The 24,443-nt window shown below is 38.5% G+C and overlaps 1 protein-coding gene across 2 annotated transcripts in view; it reads right to left on the bottom strand.

Annotated features, from left to right (window-relative positions):
* The window catches only part of LOC306862013 (olfactomedin-like protein 2A), a 28,353-nt gene that overhangs the window by 3,008 nt on the left and 902 nt on the right, over positions 1-24,443 (bottom strand). The window contains exons 2-7 of one of the 2 annotated variants that reach the window (XM_079404591.1): positions 14,027-14,287; positions 11,996-12,103; positions 10,355-10,543; positions 9,325-9,580; positions 3,652-3,897; positions 3,152-3,337 (exon numbers count right to left, since the gene is read on the bottom strand). In XM_079404591.1, the coding sequence (XP_079260717.1) occupies positions 3,152-3,337; positions 3,652-3,897; positions 9,325-9,580; positions 10,355-10,543; positions 11,996-12,103; positions 14,027-14,287 (1,246 nt within the window). Of the gene's footprint in view, positions 1-3,151; positions 3,338-3,651; positions 3,904-9,324; positions 9,581-10,354; positions 10,544-11,995; positions 12,104-14,026; positions 14,288-24,443 lie in introns of both variants that reach the window. The other variant, XM_079404590.1, reaches the window with a different exon arrangement.

Genomic DNA, 24,443 nt, shown 5'->3' with positions numbered 1-24,443 from the left:
CAGCGTATTGCAGTTCATGAATTGTGATGATGGTGGTCTTGGTGATGGCTTGCAGGCGGCGGAGGTTAAAGAGATTCCCATCCAGACAATACTGTAGACAGACACCCTCGTCGGGGCTAAGGTAGTTGCGGGAAAGGAGGGTGACTGCTGCCAGGAAAAGGTTGAAGATCACCGGAGCCAGAACACACCCCTGTTTCACTCCTACCTGCACAGGAAAGGAGGGGGATTGAGATGCACCCACATTCACGCGAGCCTGCATGCCAACGTGAAACTGTTGAAGGATGTCCAGAAACCTTGGTGGCACCCCAAACTTCTCCAGAATGACCCAAAGTCATTCATGCTTTTATTACCTCCCGTCTCGATTATTGTAATTCATTATATTTGGGTCTTCCTCAGTCATCCATCGCACGTTTACAGATGGTACAGAATGCTGCTGCAAGGCTGTTGACTAAGACTAAGAAAACTGATCACATTACACCAATTTTAGCCTCTCTTCACTGGCTTCCTGTTCATTTTAGAATTCAGTTTAAAATTTTATTGTTTGTTTTTAAAGCACTTAATGGTCAAGCCCCATCTTATCTCACAGATCATCTTACTCTACATTCATCCTCCAGATCTCTAAGATCTTCTGTCAGGGCTCTTTTAGTTGTCCCGCGTTCACGTTTAAAAACAAAGGGTGATAGAGCTTTTTCGATTGCTGCCCCTCGTCTTTGGAATCAACTGCCACTGGACATTCGCCTTGCACCTTCTATTACAACTTTTAAAATGAAGTTGAAAACATATCTTTATTCCCAGGCATTTTAATTTGATTTATGTATGTTGTATTGTTTTACTGTATCATCTGTTTTATTTTATGTTTATCTTTGACTTTGTTCAGCACTTTGGTCAGCTCTGCTGAAATAAATGTGCTATATAAATAAACTTTACTTACTTACTTACTTACAAAGGACTTGGCGGTCAATGGTGTCAAAAGCCCTTGCCAGGTCGATGAAGGCAATGAACAGGTCTTTGTTCTGTTCTCTGGCCTTCTCCTGCAATTGGTGCAGGACAAAGATCATGTCGGAGGTGGACCGATCCTTCCTGAAGCCGCACTGTGATTCAGGAAGGATCCTTTCTGTGATTGTTCTCAGTTAGACGGACCAGCATGACCCTCGCTAATACTTTCCCTGCCACAGAGAGCAGGGATATGCCACAACTGTTTCCACAGATGGACTTGTCACCCTTTTTCTTATAAATGGTAACAATGTTTGAGTCTTTCCAGTCTTGTGGAACAGTTTTTTGTGCCCATATTATCTGGATGAGTTGGTGGAGGTTTTTGGTGAGCAGGTACCCACCATTCTTTAGAGCCTCTGCAGGGATTCCATCAGGACCAGCAGACTTATTGTCCTTGAGGCTACGTGCTGCTGCGAGGACTTCTGAGAACCTGGGTGGGTCATCAAGCTCATACGCAGATGGGAGCTTTGGGAGGCGCTGCAGGACAGTGGAGTCAGTTGGGTTATTTTGATTGAGGAAGGTGTTAAAATATTCAGCCCAACGATCAAGTATTCCTTGTTTGTCCTTGTGCAGTATTGTACCGTCTGCAGATCTGATAGGGGTGATTCTGTGTTTTTGGGGTCCATATAGTGATTTTATTGCATCGCAGAAAGCTTGTGAATTGTTGGTGTCTGCATAGCCTTGGATTTCATGGGCTTTCCTAAGCCACCAGTCATTCTCCATTATGCAAAGCTGTCGTTGCACCTCAGCACGGATATTACTCCAGTGCGAGCGCAGAGAGGGAGCATGTGGATTGGAGAAATGGGCAGTGAGGGCTTTACGCTTCTCCTCCAGAAGGTTGAGTATTTCAGGGGAGCTGTTGTCAAACCAGTTCTGGCGACGTTTGGAAGTGAATCCAATTGTGTCAGTAGCAGCTTGTTGTATAGCTGAGCTAAGATTAGCCCATGCGCTTTCCACTGTATTGTGTAGGGGATGAATGAGAGCAGAAGAAAAGTTATCAGCCAAGCAGCAACGGTACGATGCAGTGATGTCAGGGGATTTTAGGGCTCGGAAGTTGAGCCGTCTTGAGGGTTGGTGCCTAGTGTGTTGAGGTCGGATCGTTAGATTTATCTTGGATCTGATCAGCTGATGATCTGTCCAGCATTGCTCACCACGCATTGCTCGGGTGATGGAGATTTCATGTAGATCTTGTTGCCGGGTTATAATGTAGTCCAATAGGTGCCAGTGTTTGGATCTGGGGTGCATCCATGATGCTTTGTATTTGTTTTTCATTTGGAAAGTTGTATTGGTTATGACCAGTTTGTGCTCAGAGCAGAGGGAGAGGAGTCGCAGGCCGTTCCTGTTCATGTTGCCTAATCCATATTTCCCAATTACCCCAGATCAGAGCATGTTGCTGGTGCCTACTTTGACCCTATCTACACAGCTTCACTCCAGAATCCAGTTTGCAGTGGCAGGAGATGAACTCTAGACAAGCAGATGGACGGTGGAGTTGCAGGGGGCGGCCAGGTCTCAGTCTGTTGAACCTGCCTCTCGCATGTCCCCAACGTGGCCTTGTCTTGAAGAGACGAAGTGCTCATGGAAGACACAGAGCAGTGGGGGCAGCAGTCTTAGTTAATGGCAGACTGCACTCGCCATGTCGAGGAGTATCATTGGCATGAATGGAGTTTTTGCAGCGGATCTAGTGATGCCACTCATCTAGTCCCTCCATACCTGATAGACCTCCGCTGTTGGTCCATGGCTACTTATTCGACAGGGAACCACCGCATGGAGCCCCCATCTTATTTCATAGCTTACCTTCATATCTGAAGGGTTGTCCATTATCCGCGACCTATGGACGTGGTTGGTAGCAGTCAGCTCTGCCCCAACACACACACACATTCACTGAGGAGCACACACCCAGACACAAAAACAAACTGGCTCAGACATTGACACCATTCACATTTACAGTTATTCAGAAATCCAAACTTTAATATCCAAAGAAAATCCCTATCATTGTTTCCAAATAACAATATGAAGACCTTTTAATTCAAAACACGCAGTGTCCTCTGTGAATTGATTTGAGTCACACAAAAGGTATTTCCTAAAATGTCTATCATATTGTCTCTAGATAGCTGCATTCAATAAATAAACAGCATTAAGTATGAATTATCTTACACACCCTGTTTAAAGTTGTCCAAGTTCCGGAACTCCACAAGGTTGTTGCCGTAGTAATAGTTGGTGACATAGATTTTGGAGTCCTTGGTGGCGGGATCCTTCATCCATGCGCCCTCATTCCTACCGTAACTGTGCTGCTTGACCGGCAGATCGACGGAGGCCAGCGTCCCTTCACAGCTGTATTCTTTAACTGCCAAAAATATACATATTCTTTGCTCATTTTTATTCAAAGTTTAGTTGTAGTTACATTTATTTTGAATTGTTTCGTTTCAGTTTACATTGTTTTCAAAACCAATATTTTTGGTATCTTATATCTTGGTTTTAGTTTACAATAATTTTTGTTGAGCTACTTTTCTATTAAACGTCTTTCATTGTAAATATACAATCCGATCTCACAGGAAAACATAACTACAGGTATTTTAGAAGGTGTTGATTCCATATGAATTTTTAGACAGTTTTTTTTGGTATTTACGAATTATAAGATTGTGTTGAAATCTACCATACCTGCAATGTATGAGTTGTTACTGGTATTGTCCAGCACTAGTGCAATGGTTGGAGCCGGTCGCTCCTCTCTGTATATTGCTCTGCTAGGTGTTTTCGTCCTCTGGGTTGTTGTTGGGGGAAGAGTGGTTGTTGTTGTTATTGTCGTGGGTACAGTTGCCGGGGTTGTCTCTGTTGCTAAGGTGTCAGGAAATACGGTTCTTTCCTCTTCCTCTACCTCAAGCAACGTATCCGTTTCATCAGGTCTCTCTTCACCTGAAGCATTAAAACAGAGATTAAAATCAACTCACATTTCACACTTAAATTAAACATTGAAAACAGAAACTGAGCAGCAAACATGTTCAACACTGATAATAATAAGAAATGTTTGTTGAGTAGAAATTTGCATATTAGAATGATTTCTGAAGAATCATGTGACACTGAAGACTGGAGTAATGATACTGAAAATTCAGTATTGCATCACAAAAGTAAATTACATTCTAAAATATACTCAAATGAAAACAGTTCTTTTAAATTGTTAAAACTATTTTAGAATATTATTGTTACTGTATTATTTTTTGATCAAATAAATGCAGCCTTGGTCAGCATAAGAGTCTTCTTACAAAAAAATCTTAATTATTCCAAACTTTTGACAGGTATTACATATGACTTGACACATTTTGAAATAATAGACAAGAGCCAAGCACAGACCTATTTATTTCCTACACCTGCTCTGTGTGGGTACATAACGTCTCTGGAAACGTTGTAATGCCAATAAAACTTGTTGACATATCAAAGTTTGAGATTTAAATCCATTTCTACACCAATTACTCAACACTTCCAGGACAAGATGACTTGCATCTAAAAACAAAGTAGTTATAAGTTGACGTTCGAGTGAGTATTTTGCCAAACTGCTCTCCAAAAGTATGAACACACCTGGTTTCTCATGTTTAGCATATAACACGCTCGATCTCACCAGGGTTTGTCAAATTTACTGTGGTAGTGCACCTGCTGGGGTGGCACGGGATTGTGGGAAAGCAATATTTACGAGACATGATTCGATTACTGTACATTAGAACACAGGGTGGGACAACGAAAATAAATAGCATTTAATAGTAAAAATAATTTAGGTTTATTAGAACATATTTACTTGACTTAGGCTTGGTCCGCCGGCTTTTGTTTTGGCTTTGCATTCCTGTCAGGACAGATCATACTGAATTTCCATCACAGCTCTGTTATACATTATCTTGAACCAGTCAAACAAATCCAGCCCAATAGCCAAGACACGCTAACAAAGTTAAAAAGACCTTAGTCTGAGGAGATGTCATATTCAATTTGACGTGAACAAAGACAAGGCTTCTGAGGTACAGTTTGTTTTAACTGACGAAACACTAAAACAATTCACTATTTTAGCTGACAATAAACATTCAGTGGATATAAAGCATAGGTTATGAAAATTAAAAGTGGCCTAAGATCTAAATACAGATAGAGATCCATTTAGAAAATTTTATGCATTCCCTTGGACTCGAAACCATGACATTGGCACTGCTACAAACAAAATACTCTAATGTTCAGAAAAAGTGCCAAAGAACATTAAATATTAAAAAATCATAATGATTAAAAAAGGAAGATTGTTCCTTACACACTTGTTGACATTCGTCAAATAAGTCAAATAAAAAATGGCATCTACTCTGACTAATGCTGCGTTACAGTACATTCAGTTTGGAAAGACAGGATTTATAACTTGGAAATATGCGATCAGTTTAACCCACGTTGGATTTTTAAATTGCTTAAGACACTGATTAAAATAACTGTTCTTGTTTTGTTTTCCTTTCCTTGAATTTTTTTTTTACTTTTTCTCATTTAAGCTCATGAACGTGCATGCAAAATTTCAACACATAGATGTGTTTTGGAAAGGATGTACAAATTTGGTAACATCAGTTCTGTTGGGGTCAGATTGACTCATCATTGGTTTCCATGCAATTCACCCAAACCCAACACTTTGAAAAACAGCAAAGAGTCCAGTAAATAAACAGAGCACCTTTATTGTAGCTTATTAAAGACTAAAACATAAAACAAATCAGAATTTATCAAATTTAAAACTCAAAATCTTCCACAGAGAATTTGCAAAAAGTCTGTGATATGGTGTTTCGGTTGTTAGTTTTTTGGGTATCAATTACTAGTCTTTCACGTTGAAAAAAAGTTTGAAATACCATTTTACCTTTTACCAAGGATTTGAGAACCAGACATAAAAAGTAAAAATAGCAACAAATACTATTTACTAGTGGTATCGGTATCGGGCCCGATACTGAGCTCCTGTACTCGTACTCGTTACAATGCCCCGATACCAAACGCCGATACCACACAGTATGTGATAAGTGCCATATTCAGACAAAGAAATACCGACAACAGAACAACAGACAGCAGAATGGAGTTATTAGAGATTAAGGATGTCTATGAAGTATATGTATGCAATGAATTTAATGTTAAACATTCAGTATTAATGCCTGTATAGCTGATGTGCACAAGCTGATGGGCTAAGCAAAGCACGCTGAGTGGATTGAGCACACGGAGGCGCAATGTGCGAATGTGCGAGCTTGCCGAGTGAATATCCCTTTCTCACAGACATCACTGGATAGTTTGTAGTTCGGTCGGATATGTCAAAAACAAGTAAGTAAAACAATGCACAAGTTACTTAACAGTAGGGAGGGAGGGAGAGAGAGAGAGAGAGAGAGCGCGCGCACTTCTGTTGTGTGATCTTTATTGATGTTCGCTCACTTAGTACATGCATCATTTGGCTTAAAACTAAATCGTAAATATAGGACAATTTATAGTGCATTCACTATAAACCATCATTTATTTTCAACCTTAAGCATAGCCTACACGACTTTCTGGCGAAAGTGAAACTAACAGCCTGTGTGAAAATATCGGTGTCGGTACTCGCTATCGGCAAGTACCAAAAATAAAAGTATCGGTATCAGGCGAGTACTGGAAAAAGTGGTATCGGTGCATCCCTACTATTTACAGTTACACTAAGTGCAAATAATGTGCTATTTATACTAAGTTGTAGTTATTTGCATCTCAGTCTGCAAATAGTCACTATAGTAGTGATATCAAAAATAAATAAATAAAAGTTTGTTTTGTGTGTGTGTGTGTTTTAAAGCTAATTTTAAACAAAAATATCATATCATAATTTCACATGTTTTTTATTGTTTTAGTCTGACAAGCTGCAATAGATGCTTTTCAAATTGTAGAACTGCATGGAAACCACTGTGGGTCTGTTTCTACAACACAAAAGCTGTGCTCTGATTGTCAACATCATGCAAATAAAATGCATTATCACTTGACTAAATCACATGACAATTAAACCATTTTTAGCAAACATTTGCAGAGAAGTGCATTAAAACTGTAAGTGACCCTCTTTTGCTTATCGTACACCAGCAAATCAAAGGTGACTTTACACTGCGTCTCTAGGACTCTAACCACTGTTCTTAATTTTACATCTTATCCCCCTAATCTTGAATATCTTTTTATATTGTTAAATATCCAACATCCAACTTTAAATGGTTTGCAGAATAAAACCTACAGATTTGAAGATTGGCACAGTGGCACATTACTTACAACATCTCAAGATTTTTAAAACCTTATTTTGGGTTTTTATCTGCAAACCAAAACTGCAACGTAAGACGTTTCCAAAGTGCTAGTGTACGGACTATTCTAAGGGCCGTTCGTTTACAGTAATTTATGCTTTAATCAAATTTCTTGTGATTGTATCTAACATGCACTGAAATAGTCAGGACCCAATTTGGGAAGCAGAGATTAGGTTACGCCTATGGATAACACAAGATTAGATCAGACCGCATTACATGTCACTATAGACGCCATTGATTGGGCTGCTTTTAGAACCATTATTGTATAATTCAAAGAAAAAAATCAGTGCTGCCACAATCACAATTGGCGGTAAGCATGAAGCCCGTCAGGCAAGAGGAACCCATCTAGGACTTAAACAGGAAGTGAGGCCGCCTGCCCAAAATGAATGGAAACACTGTTGAATTGGAGACATTTGGCTGGGTTTTGTAGAAACCCTGCAGCCGATATGAATGTCATGAATGCATCAGAAACTGAAGCTAATTCATTAGTGCATGTTGGCTGTCATTTCAGACTCTAAAGTCACTGGTTCTCTGTTAGGCATCCTACACTAGTATCCTGTTAATGTGAGTGCTGGATCATCAAGTCCCAAGATCCAGAGATTCAGTTTCACTGTGAGATGTTCATTATGTGAGACTTCAGTGTGTGTGTGTGTACTTGGCTATAGTTTAGGGCCAAAAATATCCCAAAAGAGAGAGAAATCCAACGAAACCTCCCTTTGAGGACATTCAAGGTCTTCCTCGATTGGAAAACTGAATCAAAATAACTTAATTTGAAACAGTAGATGCAGTTGTTTTGGTGATCAGGTTAATAAGTAAAGGATTTTTTAAAATTGTTTTATTTTAGGGTTAGAATTAGCACTGGTAATATTTATAATTTGTTTTTATAAAATCAACATACGTCAAGGGCATTAAATAGCAAAGTGTATATCTGTGTGTAATGTGTAATTTCATTTTTCATCAGCTCATCTGGCAGATTTACGTGTGAAAAAGTGTCTCTGTGTTTGTGGGTATTATGATACTATGAAAGCTTATTTCCATCTTGGAATAAAAATGTAACCATTTTCTTCTCACAATTCCGAGGTAATATCTTACAATTCTGACATTTTTCTGAGAATTATGAGTTTATATCTTGCAACTGTAAGTTATAAATTCGTAATTGTGATTTTATATCTTGCAATACAGACTTTTTTCCCTTTACATCTCATAATTTTCAAAAAATGTTCTCTGAATTCTAACTTTTCATTTCACAATTCTGTTTTTCTTTTATTTCCACCACAGAATAATAATAAAGAAAACTAAAACATAATTATGGCTTTTTATCTCATAATTCAGATTTTTCTTCTCAGAATTGCAGGTTTATGTTTTACACTTCTTTAAAGTTTATATAAAAATAAAAACAAAATATGAATTGTGAGATATAAACTAAGGATTGCAAGAAAAGAATATCTGAATTGTGAGAGAAAAGTTATTCTGGGGTGGAAATAAGCTTCCATATGATACATTTCACAATGTATTCTGCTCTGAACCGCATACTCACATCTGATTAGAAATGGGCAGGTTTGTGTGTGTGTGTGTGTGTGTGTGTGTGTGTGTGTGCACGAGTCCCCATATTAATAATTGTATGTCAGACCAGATCCTTGTCATACTACCAGAAAACTTTTGCATTTTCAACAGATGAAGTGGTTTACTGTCTGTTAGTTTATTGTCTATTAGTTTATTGGCTGTGTGGATATGAATGTGTGCACATGTGTTTTGGGTTATGAGAGTGTGTCTGTGCTAATATCGAATTAAGTGTGTGTCTGGACTGGCGTGGATACAAGCAGCTGTGCTTCTATGGGGAACACAAAGGAAACAAGTTTGTCTTTATAAGAATGTGTGTTTCTGGGTGTGTGACCTATCTAAACTTTTGTGGGCAAAACTGGTGAACATCTGTCCCCACAATCTGACTAAATCTGCTAGTACCGCAAATAATTATAATGTATTTAATAAATGCCAAATCCTTTGGGGATCGGTTTGTATATATAGAAAATAATTGGCTGTGACTTACCTTTTTGGTTGCCTGTCTCATCACTTTTGGTGGCTTTGTAGTATGTGATTCCCCGGATGAGTCCTGGCTGGTTCTGTGATGGTTTGGTTTTACTGGGAAGTTCTGTTTGCTCTGGTTTACCGGGTTTGTTTGGTTTTGCAGTCTCTTTCTTTGGCTTGGCCGGCTTTTCCTTCACTGGCATTGGTGGAGGTTTCCCTTTTTCTGCTTTCTTTGCTGGAAACTTTGAAGCATCTTTAATATTTGTCCCCAGTGTGTCCTACAAACATAACACATCTCTAGCTCAACAGATGCTAGAGATCTCATCCTCCATGAACACTTACATATACTGTATATAATCATATACGGAGTGTTCATTTTCACTAAGTGCAAATAGCCCACCTTGTTGGTAGAGGGTATTTACACTAACTCCGCCCACCAACGTGTGATTGGTGTACTCAACACTACAAAATATGCCTATCAAACATCAGCTTCGGTGGCGTAGATATTAAATTGTGTAGCATAGTCTTTTTGACACGATCGACCTGGGTTCAAATCTGCCTTTTGCTGAACTTTTTTTCTCCCTTTTCAAATCTCATATCACATCGAAATAAAAAAAAAAATAATTTTCAATAAAAGGAAATAAAAAGTTGAATATAAAGTATCAGGGAGGTGTAGGGATTAACATTATATTTTACACTCAATACATTATTATTGCATACTGTCTTATAATGCACTACAATTACTCAGGTGCAGATAATTGCCACTATTTGCAATAAGTAGAATAAACAGCAGAAAATCCTGCTATTTTAACAGAGTAAATAGAATCTATAGCTATTTGCACTTAGTGTAAATAGCTGCTGCCAATTATATAAGCGTCTCATATTACAAATGCACACAGTATGCATATTTTCTATATACCACCAGAGCACATTCTGCAATGAGCTCAACTTTGATTTCCTGCATAGCAAATTAACTACAACTTCAATTTTTATCTTTTTAACATAATCTACTCAAATGGCTACAGTCAGAGATGAAAGTTCACGACCCTTACCTGAGCTTTGCTTTTAGGGCCCGAGGCGGTAGAGTCTTTCTGCAGCAGCTGAAGGCCCAGATTGGACAGCTCTTTCTTTATGCTCATCATGATGTCAGAATGGTTCTCGTACTGCCGTAGCTGGTTGGTAAGAGTCGCAACACTGTCTCTCACAAAATCATTCTCTCGAGAGAGGTTCATCTTTATCATCTGGGTGAGATACACAGCTTTAAATCACACAACTGCCCTAAATATATTTATATAAATAAAAGCACCCGCATCTAAATATATTTGTATAAGTAAATGCACCTTTATAAAACTTAAATGGTCATCTTTCAATTCAACTTTTTACTCAATTTTTTTATGCTGATAATACAATGTAATACACTATCATTCAAAAGATTGGGGACATTGAGGGTTTTAATGTTTTTTTTTTTTTATCTCTATATGCTCACCAATGCTGCATTTATTTGATCAAAAATACAGTAAAAACAGTAATATTGGGAAATATTAATGCAATTTAAAGAAACAATTTTCTATTGTAATATATCCTAAAACGTAATTTATTCCTGTGATGCAAAGCTGAATTTTCCGCCTCATTACTCCAGGCTTCAGTGTCACACAATCCTTCAGAGATCATTCTTATATGCTGATTTGCTGCTCAAAAACATTTACTTTGACTTTTGGTCTATTTAATGTATTCTTTAAAGTATTCATTTCTTTCAAAAACAAAATAATCTTACTAATCCCAGAAATGCAAAACAGAAGCATTTTCACTAGTGGTCTCAAACTATACAACTAAGGTATTTGATAATGACCCACATTGTACATGCAGTAAATATTTTGCGGTGCAGATTTCTAGCCCAGCTTTACCCGATCAGGAGCTAAATTTAATTGGGAATAAAAACAGAGTGCATAAGTGCAGGGCTGGGCTGGACTGGGACAAAAAATCGGCCCTGGCATTTTGGCCCAGACCGGCCCACTACATACGATCAAAATAATAAGTATTATTATTATTGTAACAAAGTATTATTACTGTATTATACACTCTGTGTGTGTGTGTGTGTGAGAGAGAGAGAGAGAGAGAGCCCAAAAGGGGAGTTGTTTATAGATGTGATTGGGTCAGCCCAATGTCAATTAAGAAAATAACCAATGGGCTGCTGATTAAATGTCTCATGGGCCGGTCTGTCTGGGGGGAAAAAATCCTAAACCGACTTTTTTTTGACAAATACATTAAACAGCCGCAAAGACCACAGCGCCGTCAACTATTTAGGCAGAAAAAACTATAGGCTGCTAAGAGTTTTATGGGCCGATCAGACAAATATGGTATGAGAAGATGTATAGGCCCGGCCCAAAAAGTACGTCGGCCCAGCGGGAAAATGCCCGGTCTGCCAGATGGCCAGTCCGCCCCTGCATAAGTGTGACTATTACATGACTGTGGTTTTGTGCTTTGGACATTTCCTCTCTCTGTCCAGCTCTTTCTTACACGCACATTATTTTCCCATCCCTCAAGCCAAAGTGGAGCGGTATAACGGATAATAACTTCAGCCAGAGCATTGTGGGGTAGCTCAGAATGTCCTGAGTCCAGTTAAATCCAGCCCTGGGTCATTAATGTTCACATGTGTATGTTCACACGCACTTGGCCAGTACGATCACACTCACCTCCTCTAGGTTGTTCATTTGAGACACCACCTTATTAATGTATGAGTGAACTTTAAGAAGGTCCATACTGAAGAGAGTTCCTTCCAGAAGGTCCACCATGGACTGCAGCTGCACACACAGATAGAGACTGTTAAACATGGAAAATTATTTTTGGAAGTTAACAAAACAGCGTGGGTTTCATGAATCGGCAATAATGTTCGCAATTTGTCTTGTCAATGATTGACAATAGTGATTATTATAGCCTATTCCTACTTTGGTCAACCACATTTACCAGAAAAATGCTGGTCCACCAGCTACACTCTTAAAAATAAAGGTTCTTTATTAGCATTGATGGTTCCGTGAAGAACCTTTAACATCCAAGGAAACTTTTCGGTTCTGATAATGAAAAGGTTCCATTAATGATGTATAAATAACTTTTTGTTAGCATAACTTTCAACAAACATTCTATCATCGTTACTGGAAGAACATTGGTTTATGACTTTGAGAGAACCTTGGCACTTTATAGCCAAAGTTCTGAGAATGTTCTCTGTTAGCTGGGTTTTATTTTTAAGAGTGTAGACCAGAAAAAAAAAAAAACCTAGTTTGGATTTCAACTGTTTTTTTCAACAAGAAAATGATAAACAGGAGAGCAATTTCCTCATATTCTTATTGTTGACGCATGCTGCTGAGAGTCGTGTAACAGATTGAGTGTCATGGTTATTTACGGCTTCATGTGAATTCAACAGATATGAAGAAACTGCAGCGAGGTCAAAACAGAGCCATATGTTTGGAGCTAAACAGCACAAGATCAGCAAATGTTTGAGGTGGAAATATTAAAACCATTGTGTTTAAATACTGCCTAAAGGTTGCTGAATGATTTTGAGGCCTTTAGCAGAAGCAAATCTGGCGGGATTGTCATATGGCTCTGTGTGTGTGTGTAATGTGGAGATATGGACTGGAATGCTCAGACAGATGGACAAAGAAGAAAAAAAGACGGAAAGAGTGAACCAGACAGGAATGGTACAGAGGAAAGAGGACAGGTGCTATAAAAACACACTTGTGAACACGTGTGCCGCATACATGAATTCTGCCGTCCAACATTCTCTAGTGAATAAGTGTGCTGTTAACCTCAAAAAGAGCACTTCCTTTCCTGCATGTCACAGTTGTGCATCAGTAGCATATCAGTAATGTCCAAACACATTACCCAGGTAATAAAAATATATTCTAAGAATGTTTTAATAATGTTAGCTGGGTGCTTTGAAAGTGCATAGTGATTTTTGCTAAAGTTCACATTAAGTTATGAAAACTTTGCTAAATGTACAAAACATCCAGTTTTTTTTTTTTCTTGGTTATGTGAACATTAAGGGAACATTCCATTTTATTATTTTGGGAATGTTACTTTTAAATGTTCTCTGGATGTGCTGAAGATGCAGTAACATTTAATGTCCTAAAGATGAATGTCCTAAATTATATTGCATACGTTTTAGAAAAAAAAAAAAAAGCAAATTTTAGGCCATCAATACAAAGAATTTACTAAGGTTTTACTAGTAACTATAATTTTTTGTGTAAGTAAATATATGCAAAATCATCATATTTATTTTTATTACAACTGTGCCTTTTATGTGTAGTAATAGTTTTTAAATGTTTTTTTTTTTTTGCTTTTTAAATGTTATTTTTTCCATTTTAAAATATAATTATAAAGTTCTGCAGTTACATACAGCAAAAATATTTTGCTTAATCAGTATTTTTGTCTTATTGTTCAGTAAAATATTGAAACATACACATGTGAAAATATCCTTTACTCAGCAAAATTGATTAAGATAAAAACATGTTTTTTAGAGAACACATCTAATATATATATATATATATATATATATATATATATTCGATTTCTTGCTTATACCATTTTCAAATGACTGATGTTTATTCTTAAAATGAGAACAAACTATTTGCCAGCAGGGCATGAAAAAACCTAAACTATGGTTATCATGCAAGAACTTTGGTACATTTTAATAAGCTTTTTTTTTTAAGTAAAAAGTGAACATGGCCTACCTTGAGCAGTTCTGGCGCCTGTTTCTTGAGTTTTTCCATCTTCCATTCGTTCTCGCAGGGGTTAAGAGAGGAGGGTGGAGCCGTGCAGGAACATTTACAGTCAGCACCGGAACTCACCGTCTCCACCGTGTAAAAATCCTCCACGCGCACGCTTCCTGTCCGCAAGCGAGCGCATGCATCCCGAGTCAAAGGCCGCATGATGCACTTACAGCGACAGTCGGATCCCTCTGATGTCATGCGGACTTGTTCCTCCCCAAAGATCTGAAAGGGAAATGGATAGAAAGTGAAGGAAATTACATCATGACCTGCTTCAGTGTCACTTCCGTCAAAACTTTGCACACTTTAGTTCTCTGTAGAGACATGCAACATTAAAATGTCCTTATTCTAATACAGGTCAGTCTCAAGTTAACCTGAGACTTGAGTTTATTGATCAGCACTTTTAACTGCTGTCTTACTGAAAGTTTGAGGTCAAGAGGTCATCAGTGCCACACAACAGAATTCAGCCACATGTGCCACAGTGACCTGCGACCTCTCCTCCTCCATCATTACTCAATTACTAAAATGTCATTAGTGTCATATGGTGAATGTAACTATATAAAACCCAAATCCTAAAACACAGAATCTTTTCTCAACCTTTCAGCTTCAACAGGCCAGCCTAAAATCAACTAGTCTGTGTTAACCAGAGTAAATCTGTCACATGAGCTGTAGAATACAACATCTTTAGGGTTACAGAGTTAGCGTTCATCTGTCTTCTAGGCCATTATTGTCAAAGGACTGAGTGGAAAACAAGCAGATGGTTTCAACAGTGACCTTTGACCTCTGAGAACAGAAAGCCTGATCATACAGAGTGTGTCCTCCTAATTCAGATCTGCTGAGATAGTGTGCAAGTTTAAAAGCTCTTAGCCAAATTCTTGCATGTATATATACAGTGGTGTGAAAAATGTTGGTCCCCTTCCTGATTTTTTATTTTTTTGGATGTTTGTCACACTTTAATGTTTCAGATCATCCCAAAAATTTCAATATTAATAAAAGATAACACAAGTAAATAAAACATTGCAGTTTTTAAATGAAGGGGTTTTCTTATGAAGGGAAAACAAAAACCAAACCCACATGGCCCTGTGTGAAAAAGTGTTTGGACAGCAGTCGGCCCAGGAGTGGCCGGCCGACCAAAATTACCCCAAGAGCGCAGCGATGACTCATCCAAGTGGTCACAAAAGACCCCACAACAACATCTAAAGAACTGCAGGCCTCACTTGCCTCAGTTAAGGTCAGTGTTCATGACTCCACCATAAGAAAGAGACTGGGCAAAAATGGCCTGCATGGAAGAGCTCCAAGACGAAAACCGCTGCTGAGCAAAAAGAACATAAAGGCTAGTCTCAGTTTTGCCAGAAAACATCTTGATGATCCCCAAGACTTTTGGGAAAATACTCTGTGGACTGACGAGACAAAAGTTGAACATTTTGGAAGGTGTGTGTCCCATTACATCTGGCATAAAAGTAACACAGCATTTCAGAAAAAGAACATCATACCAACAGTAAAATATGGTGGTGGTAGTGTGATGGTCTGGGGCTGTTTTGCTGCTTCAGGACCTGGACGACTTGCTGTGATAAATGAAACCATGAATTCAGCTGTCTACCAAAAAATCCTGAAGGACAATGTCTGGCCATCGTTTCGTGACCTCAAGCTGAAGCGAACTTGGGTTCTGCAGCAGGATAATGATCTAAAACACACCAGCAAATCCACCTCTGAATGGCTGAAGAAAAACAAAATGAAGACTTTGGAGTGGCCTAGTCAAAGTCCTGACCTGAAGCCTATTGAGATGCTGTGGCATGACCTTAAAAAGGCAGTTCATGCTCAAACCCTCCAATGTGGCTGAATTACAACAATTCTGCCAAGATGAGTGGGCCAAAATTCCTCCACAGCGTTGTAACAGACTCATTGCAAGTTATCGCAAACGCTTGATTGCAGTTGTTGCTGCTAAGGGCGGCCCAACCAGTTATTAGGTTTAGGGGGCAAGCACTTTTTCACACAGGGACTTGTTATCTTTGATTAATATTTAAATTTGTTTGATGATCTGAAACATTAAAGTGTGACAAACATGCAAAAAAATTAAAAATCAGGAAGGGGGCCAACACTTTTTCACACCACTGTATGTGTGTGTGTAGGAAGGTTTAACATCTTGGATTACTTATATCCTCTTCAGCAATTCTGAGACCTTCTCAAAAAACAAATGGAAAAACATACATCATCACACCGTGCTAGCTTTGGTAATTTAAAGCGTGAGAAAGATCTTATTGCTTGATCTGCACATCTGATAATGTGTTTATGAAGGGCATGTGGGTGATTTATGAGCTAACTAGCTGTTTGAACATGTTTTTTATTCTATTGCCCCACACTTCTATGCGTGTTTGCATCTAAGGGATCAGTTTATTGACATACATGCCGATTTATTTAGAATATAATCAGCCAATGTCATGTCACCATGGATGTACTGTCACCTTTTCCCAGCCATTATCTGGCATGTTTATGATAGCAACCGAAGTCCAAACAAACAGAGGGCAAGTGTCAGCTGTGTTGTGCTAAAATAAGCAAATCCACTCTGATTTCCTCAGCAGGGATGCATTTCTTCCACTGAGATACTGGCAGCGTGACAAATCCCTGAGAATTATTTGCTATGTTGAGATAGAACTACTGGATATTGTAGTATTATTGTTATTCACACTATATAAACGTTCTGACTGCACAATAAAAGTAGCATAGTCTAAATACACTATATTAAAAGTCTTAAGTCATACAGCTTTGTGTAAGGAATAAATCCAATTTAAATTATTATTGACTGAAAACAATGAAAACAGTAATTTTGTAAAATGACCCATACTCGGAATTTGTGCTCTGCATTTAACCCATCCAAGTGTACACACAGTAGTGAACATCCAATGCTGCGGCGTCCGGGGAGCAGTTGGGGGTTCGGTGCCTTGCTCAAGGGTCTCACCTCAGTCGTGGTATTGAAGGTGGAGAGAGTGTTGGTTAATCACTCCCCCACCTACAATCCCTGCTGGATCCAAGACTCGAACCCACAACCTTCGGGTTACAAGTCCAACTCTCTATCCATTAGGCCACGACTGCCCCTCAATATATGAATATATTATTATTATTAAAAAACTGGCAAGTATTTTTGTGAAAAGTTTTTTTTCGGGATTCTTTAATGAATAGAAAGTTCAAAAGAACAGCATTTATTTGAAATAGATATCATTTGGAACATTATAAATCTCTTTACTGTCACTTTTGATAAATTCTATGCATTTATGCAGAATAAAAATATTAATATATTTAAAAAAAATCTTACTGACTCCAATCTTCTGTCTATTCTGTCCATGCTGAATTAATAGTTCCATCTCTCTTTGTTGCTCCATATCAGCTGTGACAGTGACCACAGGGACTTCCTGACCATCACAGGTGCAGTATGATGATCAAAACTGATCAGCGGAGCCAGACGTTCTGTGGTTCATCTATATGAATGCACAAACTCTGATTCATACAGCAGCTGATATAACAACTGTGAGAACTCTGAAATGTAAACTTCATGAGGAGAGGACAGATAAAAGTGGAAGGACATGAGTAATCCTTCTTATAGGTTAAATCCTCTGTAATCCCATGCGAGGAACTGGACTGGCCTTTTGGCCATCCACTTTCTACTGAGGTAATTAGTAATTTAGCTATATACAGTCTCAATCTTTGATGGACTGCCAGGAATGAAGAAAAAAACAGAAGCATGTGAATTTTTCTCATCCATCACTAGTTCACACAGTCTTTCTCCTCTCGTTCCTACCCCTCCTCTATAACCCATTGAGACTTCTTAAATTGGACTGACCCACTTTTATGTTCAATTTGTTAGAGAAATAGTTCATCCAAAAATGAAAATTTGCTGGCCATCCAAGATAAATTAGTTTCTTCAATGGAACAGATTTGGAGCAATTAAGCATCACATCACTTGCTCACCAACTCACTTGCTCTCTGCAGTGAATGGGTGCCGTCAGAATGAGAGTCCAAACAGCTGATAAAACATCACAATAATCCATAAATAATCCACACCACTCCAGTCCATCAAATTATGACTATAAAATGCTGCATGTTTCTAAGAAACAAATCTATCAACTTCAAACCATTACTTCCCACTAAAATATGAGTCCTTTATCCATAATATTGCTTTATCCAGTCAAAAAAAAAGTTGTCTCGTCTGAATGAGGAGAGAAATATGCTCAGATCAAGCACCGTTTACAAGCTAAAACAGTCCAAAACACCCTAATGATAGATTTGTTTCTTCCAAACACACAGCTTTCCACTTCTTAAAACATTAATTGATTAATTGAGTGGATTATTGTGATGTTTTTATCAGCTGTTTGGACTCTCATTCTGATGGCACCCATTCACTGTAGAGGATCCATTGGTGAGCAACTGATGTAATGCTAAATTTCTCCAAATCTGAAGAAAAAACAAACTCATCTACATCTTGGATGGCCTAAAGGTGAGTACTTTTTCAGCAAAAAAATAAAAATAATTTTTGGGTGAACTGTTTAAGGAAAGCACAAGTATTATTGGTTACATTTAAGTTGAGAGCCATGTATAGAGACCAGAATGTCACAAACTTGACCAGTCAGCAACCACCTACAAAACTGTGCAAAAAAACTCTTAATATCCTAGTAACCATATAACAATACCCTAGCAACACCCTAGTATAATGTCAATGGGCTTTGCATGTGAAAATGTAAAAAAAAAAAAAGATTGTAGATTGTTTACTCATGCTCACCACAGGTAACAATTTAGTGGAATGAATGAAACAAAAAAGAAATCCGACAAGAGTGAGGATTGGGGCCCTGTCGTTCTCTCCAGTGAGCCGTGACCTGTGATAAAGTGCGGCTCCTGATGCATCATGACGTCTCAGTGTTGTTTTCTCATGTGTAGTTTTATTCTTGGGAAATCAACCGTTTTAGCCGAAGTGACTTTCGCCGCTCACACATCAGCCTTTCATCTGTCCGCCACAGCTGGAGGGCTTAAAGAAAAGCTTCCACTGAAGTGGTAAACACTTCTCGTTAGGTGCACTGTGAACAATTTGGGTGATAAACTTTGAGGATGTCACCAAAAAATACATTTGGAGTGAAGATCATAACGGAAGGATACTGGAGATCTTCACGATGTCTTGCAGCTCGCTGGATTTTCTTTTTTTTTTCAGATGTCTCCGCACTGTTACTCCATACGTTACTCAAATGCTTGATTTAGGATGCTAAGGTCTGCTCTTGAAGATCTACCTTCCTGTGTTCAGTTCCAACTCTAATCAAACACACCTGCGAGATCTTATGGTTTACCTGAAAACGACAGATGCTCTTAGGAAAAAAATATAGTGCATTTGTACTAGACAGCAATGAGATGAAATAAAGAACAAATTAAGATTTTTCCTTTTAAGGTCTTTCTTCTGAGAACAAAAAAACAAACAAACATGTTTTCTCCTGTAGAGTTGGAGAAAGGTGCACTCAGATTTAATATGAATTTATATGAATAAATATGAATATATATATATATATATATATATATAGTGTTCCTCAAAACCTCTCAGTTTTATTGGGCTGCTGGAGGAACCGCTGACAGTCTTGCAAAAAAAAAAATCTGATATCTTTGTGGAAGTTCCTAAGAGAAGTGTCATGTTTGAAAAGCGTCTTGTGTGTTGATCTGTAATTTTAAAGTTAAGACTAATGAGCTGTGAAAGACAAACCTCTGAGCAAGCAAATCTTCTTCAGTGCAGGTGTATTAGATTATAGTTTGAACAGCACAGCACAAGCCCCACAAGCAGGAGTGAGCACCTGTTATTTTAGACAGTATTATGTTTTTTTTCACTCACGACACGAACCCGAGATCTCTGAACATGAGTACATTATTTGCACACAAGCCTTGCTGGTTAAATGTTTAATTCACGCGCTGGTCTGACGTGCGCTTTTACTGAGCGCATACACCTGAAGCACGCGCACTAAAAAGCCTGTCTAACAGCGCCTGATTACTCAACTAACTTATCTTTTGCGCTAATACTGTCAAAACACACAAGGTTTACATACAGACTCAGTTGGTTATCTCTAAAATAAAAGTAAATAGTTAAGAGAGAAACAGATGCGTGCCTGTATATTAGATGCGTGCAGCTCTTAAAGGGACAGGACACTAAACATGCTGTCGACTGTCATTAAAGGGACAGTTCTCCCTAAAATTTAATTTCTGTCATTATTTACTCACTCACATGTTGTCCCAAACCTCTATTAATTTCTTGTGCAGAACCCAAAATAAGATATTTTGAAGAATGAGGGTAACCAAACAGTTGCTGGTCCACATTGACTTTGACAGTATAGGAAAAAATCCTATGGAAGTCACTGTGGACCTAATAGCATTTATGATCAGCAGAAGAAAGAAACTCATTCAGGTTCAAAACAACTTTTGAGTAAATGATGGTATAAAAATAAAACATTATGAAAGAATTGACAGACAGATATTTACTTTTGGGGAAACTATTCATTTAATGTTAACAAAACAAAACACAAAGAGAAAAATCACTCACTATTCTTGACTGAAAAACTTTAATACAGTTGCTTTAGGAATCAATCTATGTAGTGTTTTATTTTTATATTTGTTCATTCAATTTCATTGAATGCTCCTGCTAAATACACCTATAGGCCAATTATCACCCTACGTCACACAGACTCACGAGGCTTTGCTATGTAATTTGCATTTGATTTTATTTGGGTATCTGATAACCTCTATGATATTCAAGCAACTACAACTGTTTGGACTGACTGTTTGCACTCACAGCAGTTGGGGGTTCGGTGCCTTGCTCAAGGGCACCTCAGTCGTGGTATTGAGGGTAGAGAGAGCGCTGGACATTCACTCCCCCCACCTACAAAACCCTGCCCGAGACTCGAACCCGCAACCTTTGGATAACGAGTCCAACTCTCTAACCATTAGGCCACGACTTCCCATGTCGGATGAGGAATTAAAGGCAACACTTACAATTTTCCTTTAGCTCTATCAAGAGCAAAGCAGTGCATGTTCTGTTTTTCACAGGTTTGACCAGTGTCATTTTTGAGTGGTTAATTCGCAAGCTAAAAGACAGTGTAGAGGTTGTGCGTGGCTCTATGAACTTGGAGGATCATCTACTAGCCATCCTAATGAAACTAAGATTAGGGCTCAGCAACAAGGATATTGCTTTCAGATTTAATGTCACAGAATGTGACATCTCTAAAACTTTGAGAAGTTGGCTCCCTGTTATGTCTGCAACTTTAAAGCTTCTCATCAAGCGGCCAAGCAAGCATGCAATATTAAAGAATATGCCAAAATGTTTTAAAACTAAATATAAACGTTGCAGGTGCATTATTGACTGTACAGAAATTTTGATTGACAGACCCACAAATTTAACCTCCAGAGCCCAGACGTACTCTACTTATAAAAGCCACAACACTGTTAAGTATTTGGTTGGCATGTCACCTGCAGGAGCCATTACATTTCTGTCGGCAGGTTGGGGTGGGCGCATTTCAGATAAACAAATTACAGCTGAATCTGGATTTTATGACCTGCTAGAGCATAATGATGAGATACTAGCAGATCGTGGTTTTACCATCAGAGATGAGCTTGCTACACGTGGTGCCACCCTTAGGATCCCTCACTTTACCAAAGGTAGAAAGCAGCTCTCTGCTCAAGAAGTGGACACGTCGAGGCCTTTGTCTAATGTGAGAATACACATCGAAAGAGTAATAGGTGGAGAAATTTAAAAATTCTGACAACTGTTATTCCAATCACACAGGTTGACCTCTTAGATGATATAGTGATTGTGTGTGGAGCATTAACAAACCTTTGCAAATGTGTAGTTCCAAGAAGATAGCTTGAATTAGATTAATTTATGTAACGTTTTATTGTAATTAAAACACTTGAAAGTGCAATGAATTTTATGTAAATACAACTGTATTAAATAATTTGCTTCAAAATACATTTTATTCTGACTTCTTTTTTTTGCATTGTTCACAATACCAGTTCACAACCTTTCGTCTTACTCTGGCACATGTGTAGTGGAAATGGTTCTTGCACTTTGCACAGTCAATCATCATCCCAAAGTCTGGCCTTTGACAGCGTGAGCAGACTGCACTGCAGGTGTAGGTGCTTGCATCAGTGGATCCATGCTGCGTGTTAACAGCTCAGGCAAAATGCTCTGTTTGAAGAACACTTCAGCTTTAGGCAGGACTGCTTGCAGCATTTCGTCATCTCTGCTGATGCGGTTGATGGTAATATCTTGCTTTGTCCAAACCACAAAGTCACAGTACTGGGTGTTGCTTACAAACATGTGAAGCTGAACTTGATGGTAGTACTCATGATTCTTCTTTAGTTGTAGTGCTTTGTCTAAGCAGAACTGTGTGTCCTCACTACTCCCTGTCAGACCATCACGGTATTTGTAGGGGCACTTAATTTCTACAGTTGCTTTCCCACAGCAGGTACAGTTTGCTATTCCATCCGGCGATGCCCCAAGATGTGGTTCGTCTGGCCGCACAAAAAGACCGCAGAGCTCCACGTCAAAGTTTTGATGTTGTGCTTTCATTATTTCTGTGTATTGTCTTCTGGCTGTGTCCTCCATATCTTTTCCCCAAAGTACTGCTGGGACATGGTCAAACTGTTGTTTGTTGTAGTGCATTACCTGTTTTACAAGGTTTGTTTTAGCATTCTCAGTTACTACAGTGCATACACGATGTAGGGTTGTGCTTGTTATCCTTCCAGTTCTGTGTGTGTGCCAGGCCTGAGAGTGGGCCTGCTTTTTAGTGGTCAGCTCAAGGTTTACACACTGCTCATTAGTTAACTCCTTCCCCAGTCTTTCAAAGGTCTCTTCACTCCTCTCATGTAGTTCATTTTGGCAGAGGCATCTCAGATCGGCATCATACAGAGCTACCAGGGGCTTTGGCAGGTCTCCGGTCTCCATGTCAGATTCTGATGTGGAATCGGTGTCACTGTGATCCATGCTATGAGCACAGCTGCGTTAGGTGCTAGTACTTTCAGTTCTGCAATGTCTTCATCTGTCAGTTCTGAATACACAAAATAAATGTTAGACTAAATGAATTTTAATACAAATTACACAAATCTGGTTAGTCATTAGTTACATGGCACTGATTATAACTTATGTTTTTACATTAAATTACACTACCAATCAAGTTTTAGAACATCTCCATCTTGTAGTTTTATTGAAATATAAGTAGTTTAAGTCCAGTGAATGGTACAGCAAACTGGCAAATTTAAAAAGAACATTTACTTATTAACACAGGCTGTTCCAGGGTGTTGGCACATTGGGACACCTGTAGAAATGTGTTTTTGCATCAACTTTCAAGGCTTCATTTACTTCTATTGCATCAGAATAATCAAAGAAGATAAAGACAGAGTTTGGATCAGCAAAATTTAGAAATAAAGCAATTTTCAGAGATATACAATTGTCAGGGTTAAAGTAACAAATTAACAACTTCAAGGTATTCTGCAACAATGGAAGTAAGCAAAGCCTTGAAAGTTGATGCAAAAACACATTTTGTGTTTACGCCTTGGAATAGCCCATGTTAATACACCCTCAGAAGCTTTATTTGTACATTATTGCAACTAAAGTCAATAAAAGACAGGTTATAAAAATATAATCAATACCTGCTTGCTACATGACCTGATCTTGTCTACATTTAGATTGTCTTTTACATTGATCTTTCTATGGTTTACTCTGACTGGCTGCAGCTGGGTGTCTGTCCTCTTAGCCTTTCTGAAGCTGATCTCACTCAGTCTGGCTGGTTTCACCTCTCTCTTAGATGGCTGGATCCACATATTTGTCCCTGAAGTACAACACTTCTCAGTCTTTCCTATCCTGACCCATAGCTCAACTTTAAACATGAGTGCAGCTGCATGGCTGCAGCATGACCCTAACCTGCACAAAATGTTATAATGTATGAAACACATTAGTTTAAATTGTGCTTTAGGCTATACATATAAAAACAGTTGTATGATTTCAGCAAATAAGCAGTTAACTTTAGTTTAAATAAATTGCTAAAAATAAATGACACTGAATAAAAATAATTACATTTTAAGATAGTGATTTTTGGTTACATACCCAGCCATACAGGTGCAGTTCGATGTAAGAATACAGTTGTTTGTCTTGTTGACGATAGATAACCCACGCCTTGTACAATTCCGTCTTCTTACACTGTCTTTGGCTGGGCAGAACCTCCGTCTTCAGCACTACGAAGTCTTGAACTTGGTAATCATGAAACTGTATGTCTTGGACATGACCGCACAGAACAAAGTTGTACGCATCAAGAGACTTGCACGCTTTTAACTTATCCCGGGCATATATGGAGTGTCGATCAGGTAATTA

The sequence above is a fragment of the Barbus barbus genome (genome assembly GCF_936440315.1).
Source record: "Barbus barbus genome assembly, chromosome: 43".
In the NCBI taxonomy this organism is placed as follows: domain Eukaryota; kingdom Metazoa; phylum Chordata; class Actinopteri; order Cypriniformes; family Cyprinidae; genus Barbus; species Barbus barbus.
This window is presented reverse-complemented; position numbering and strand designations above follow the sequence as displayed.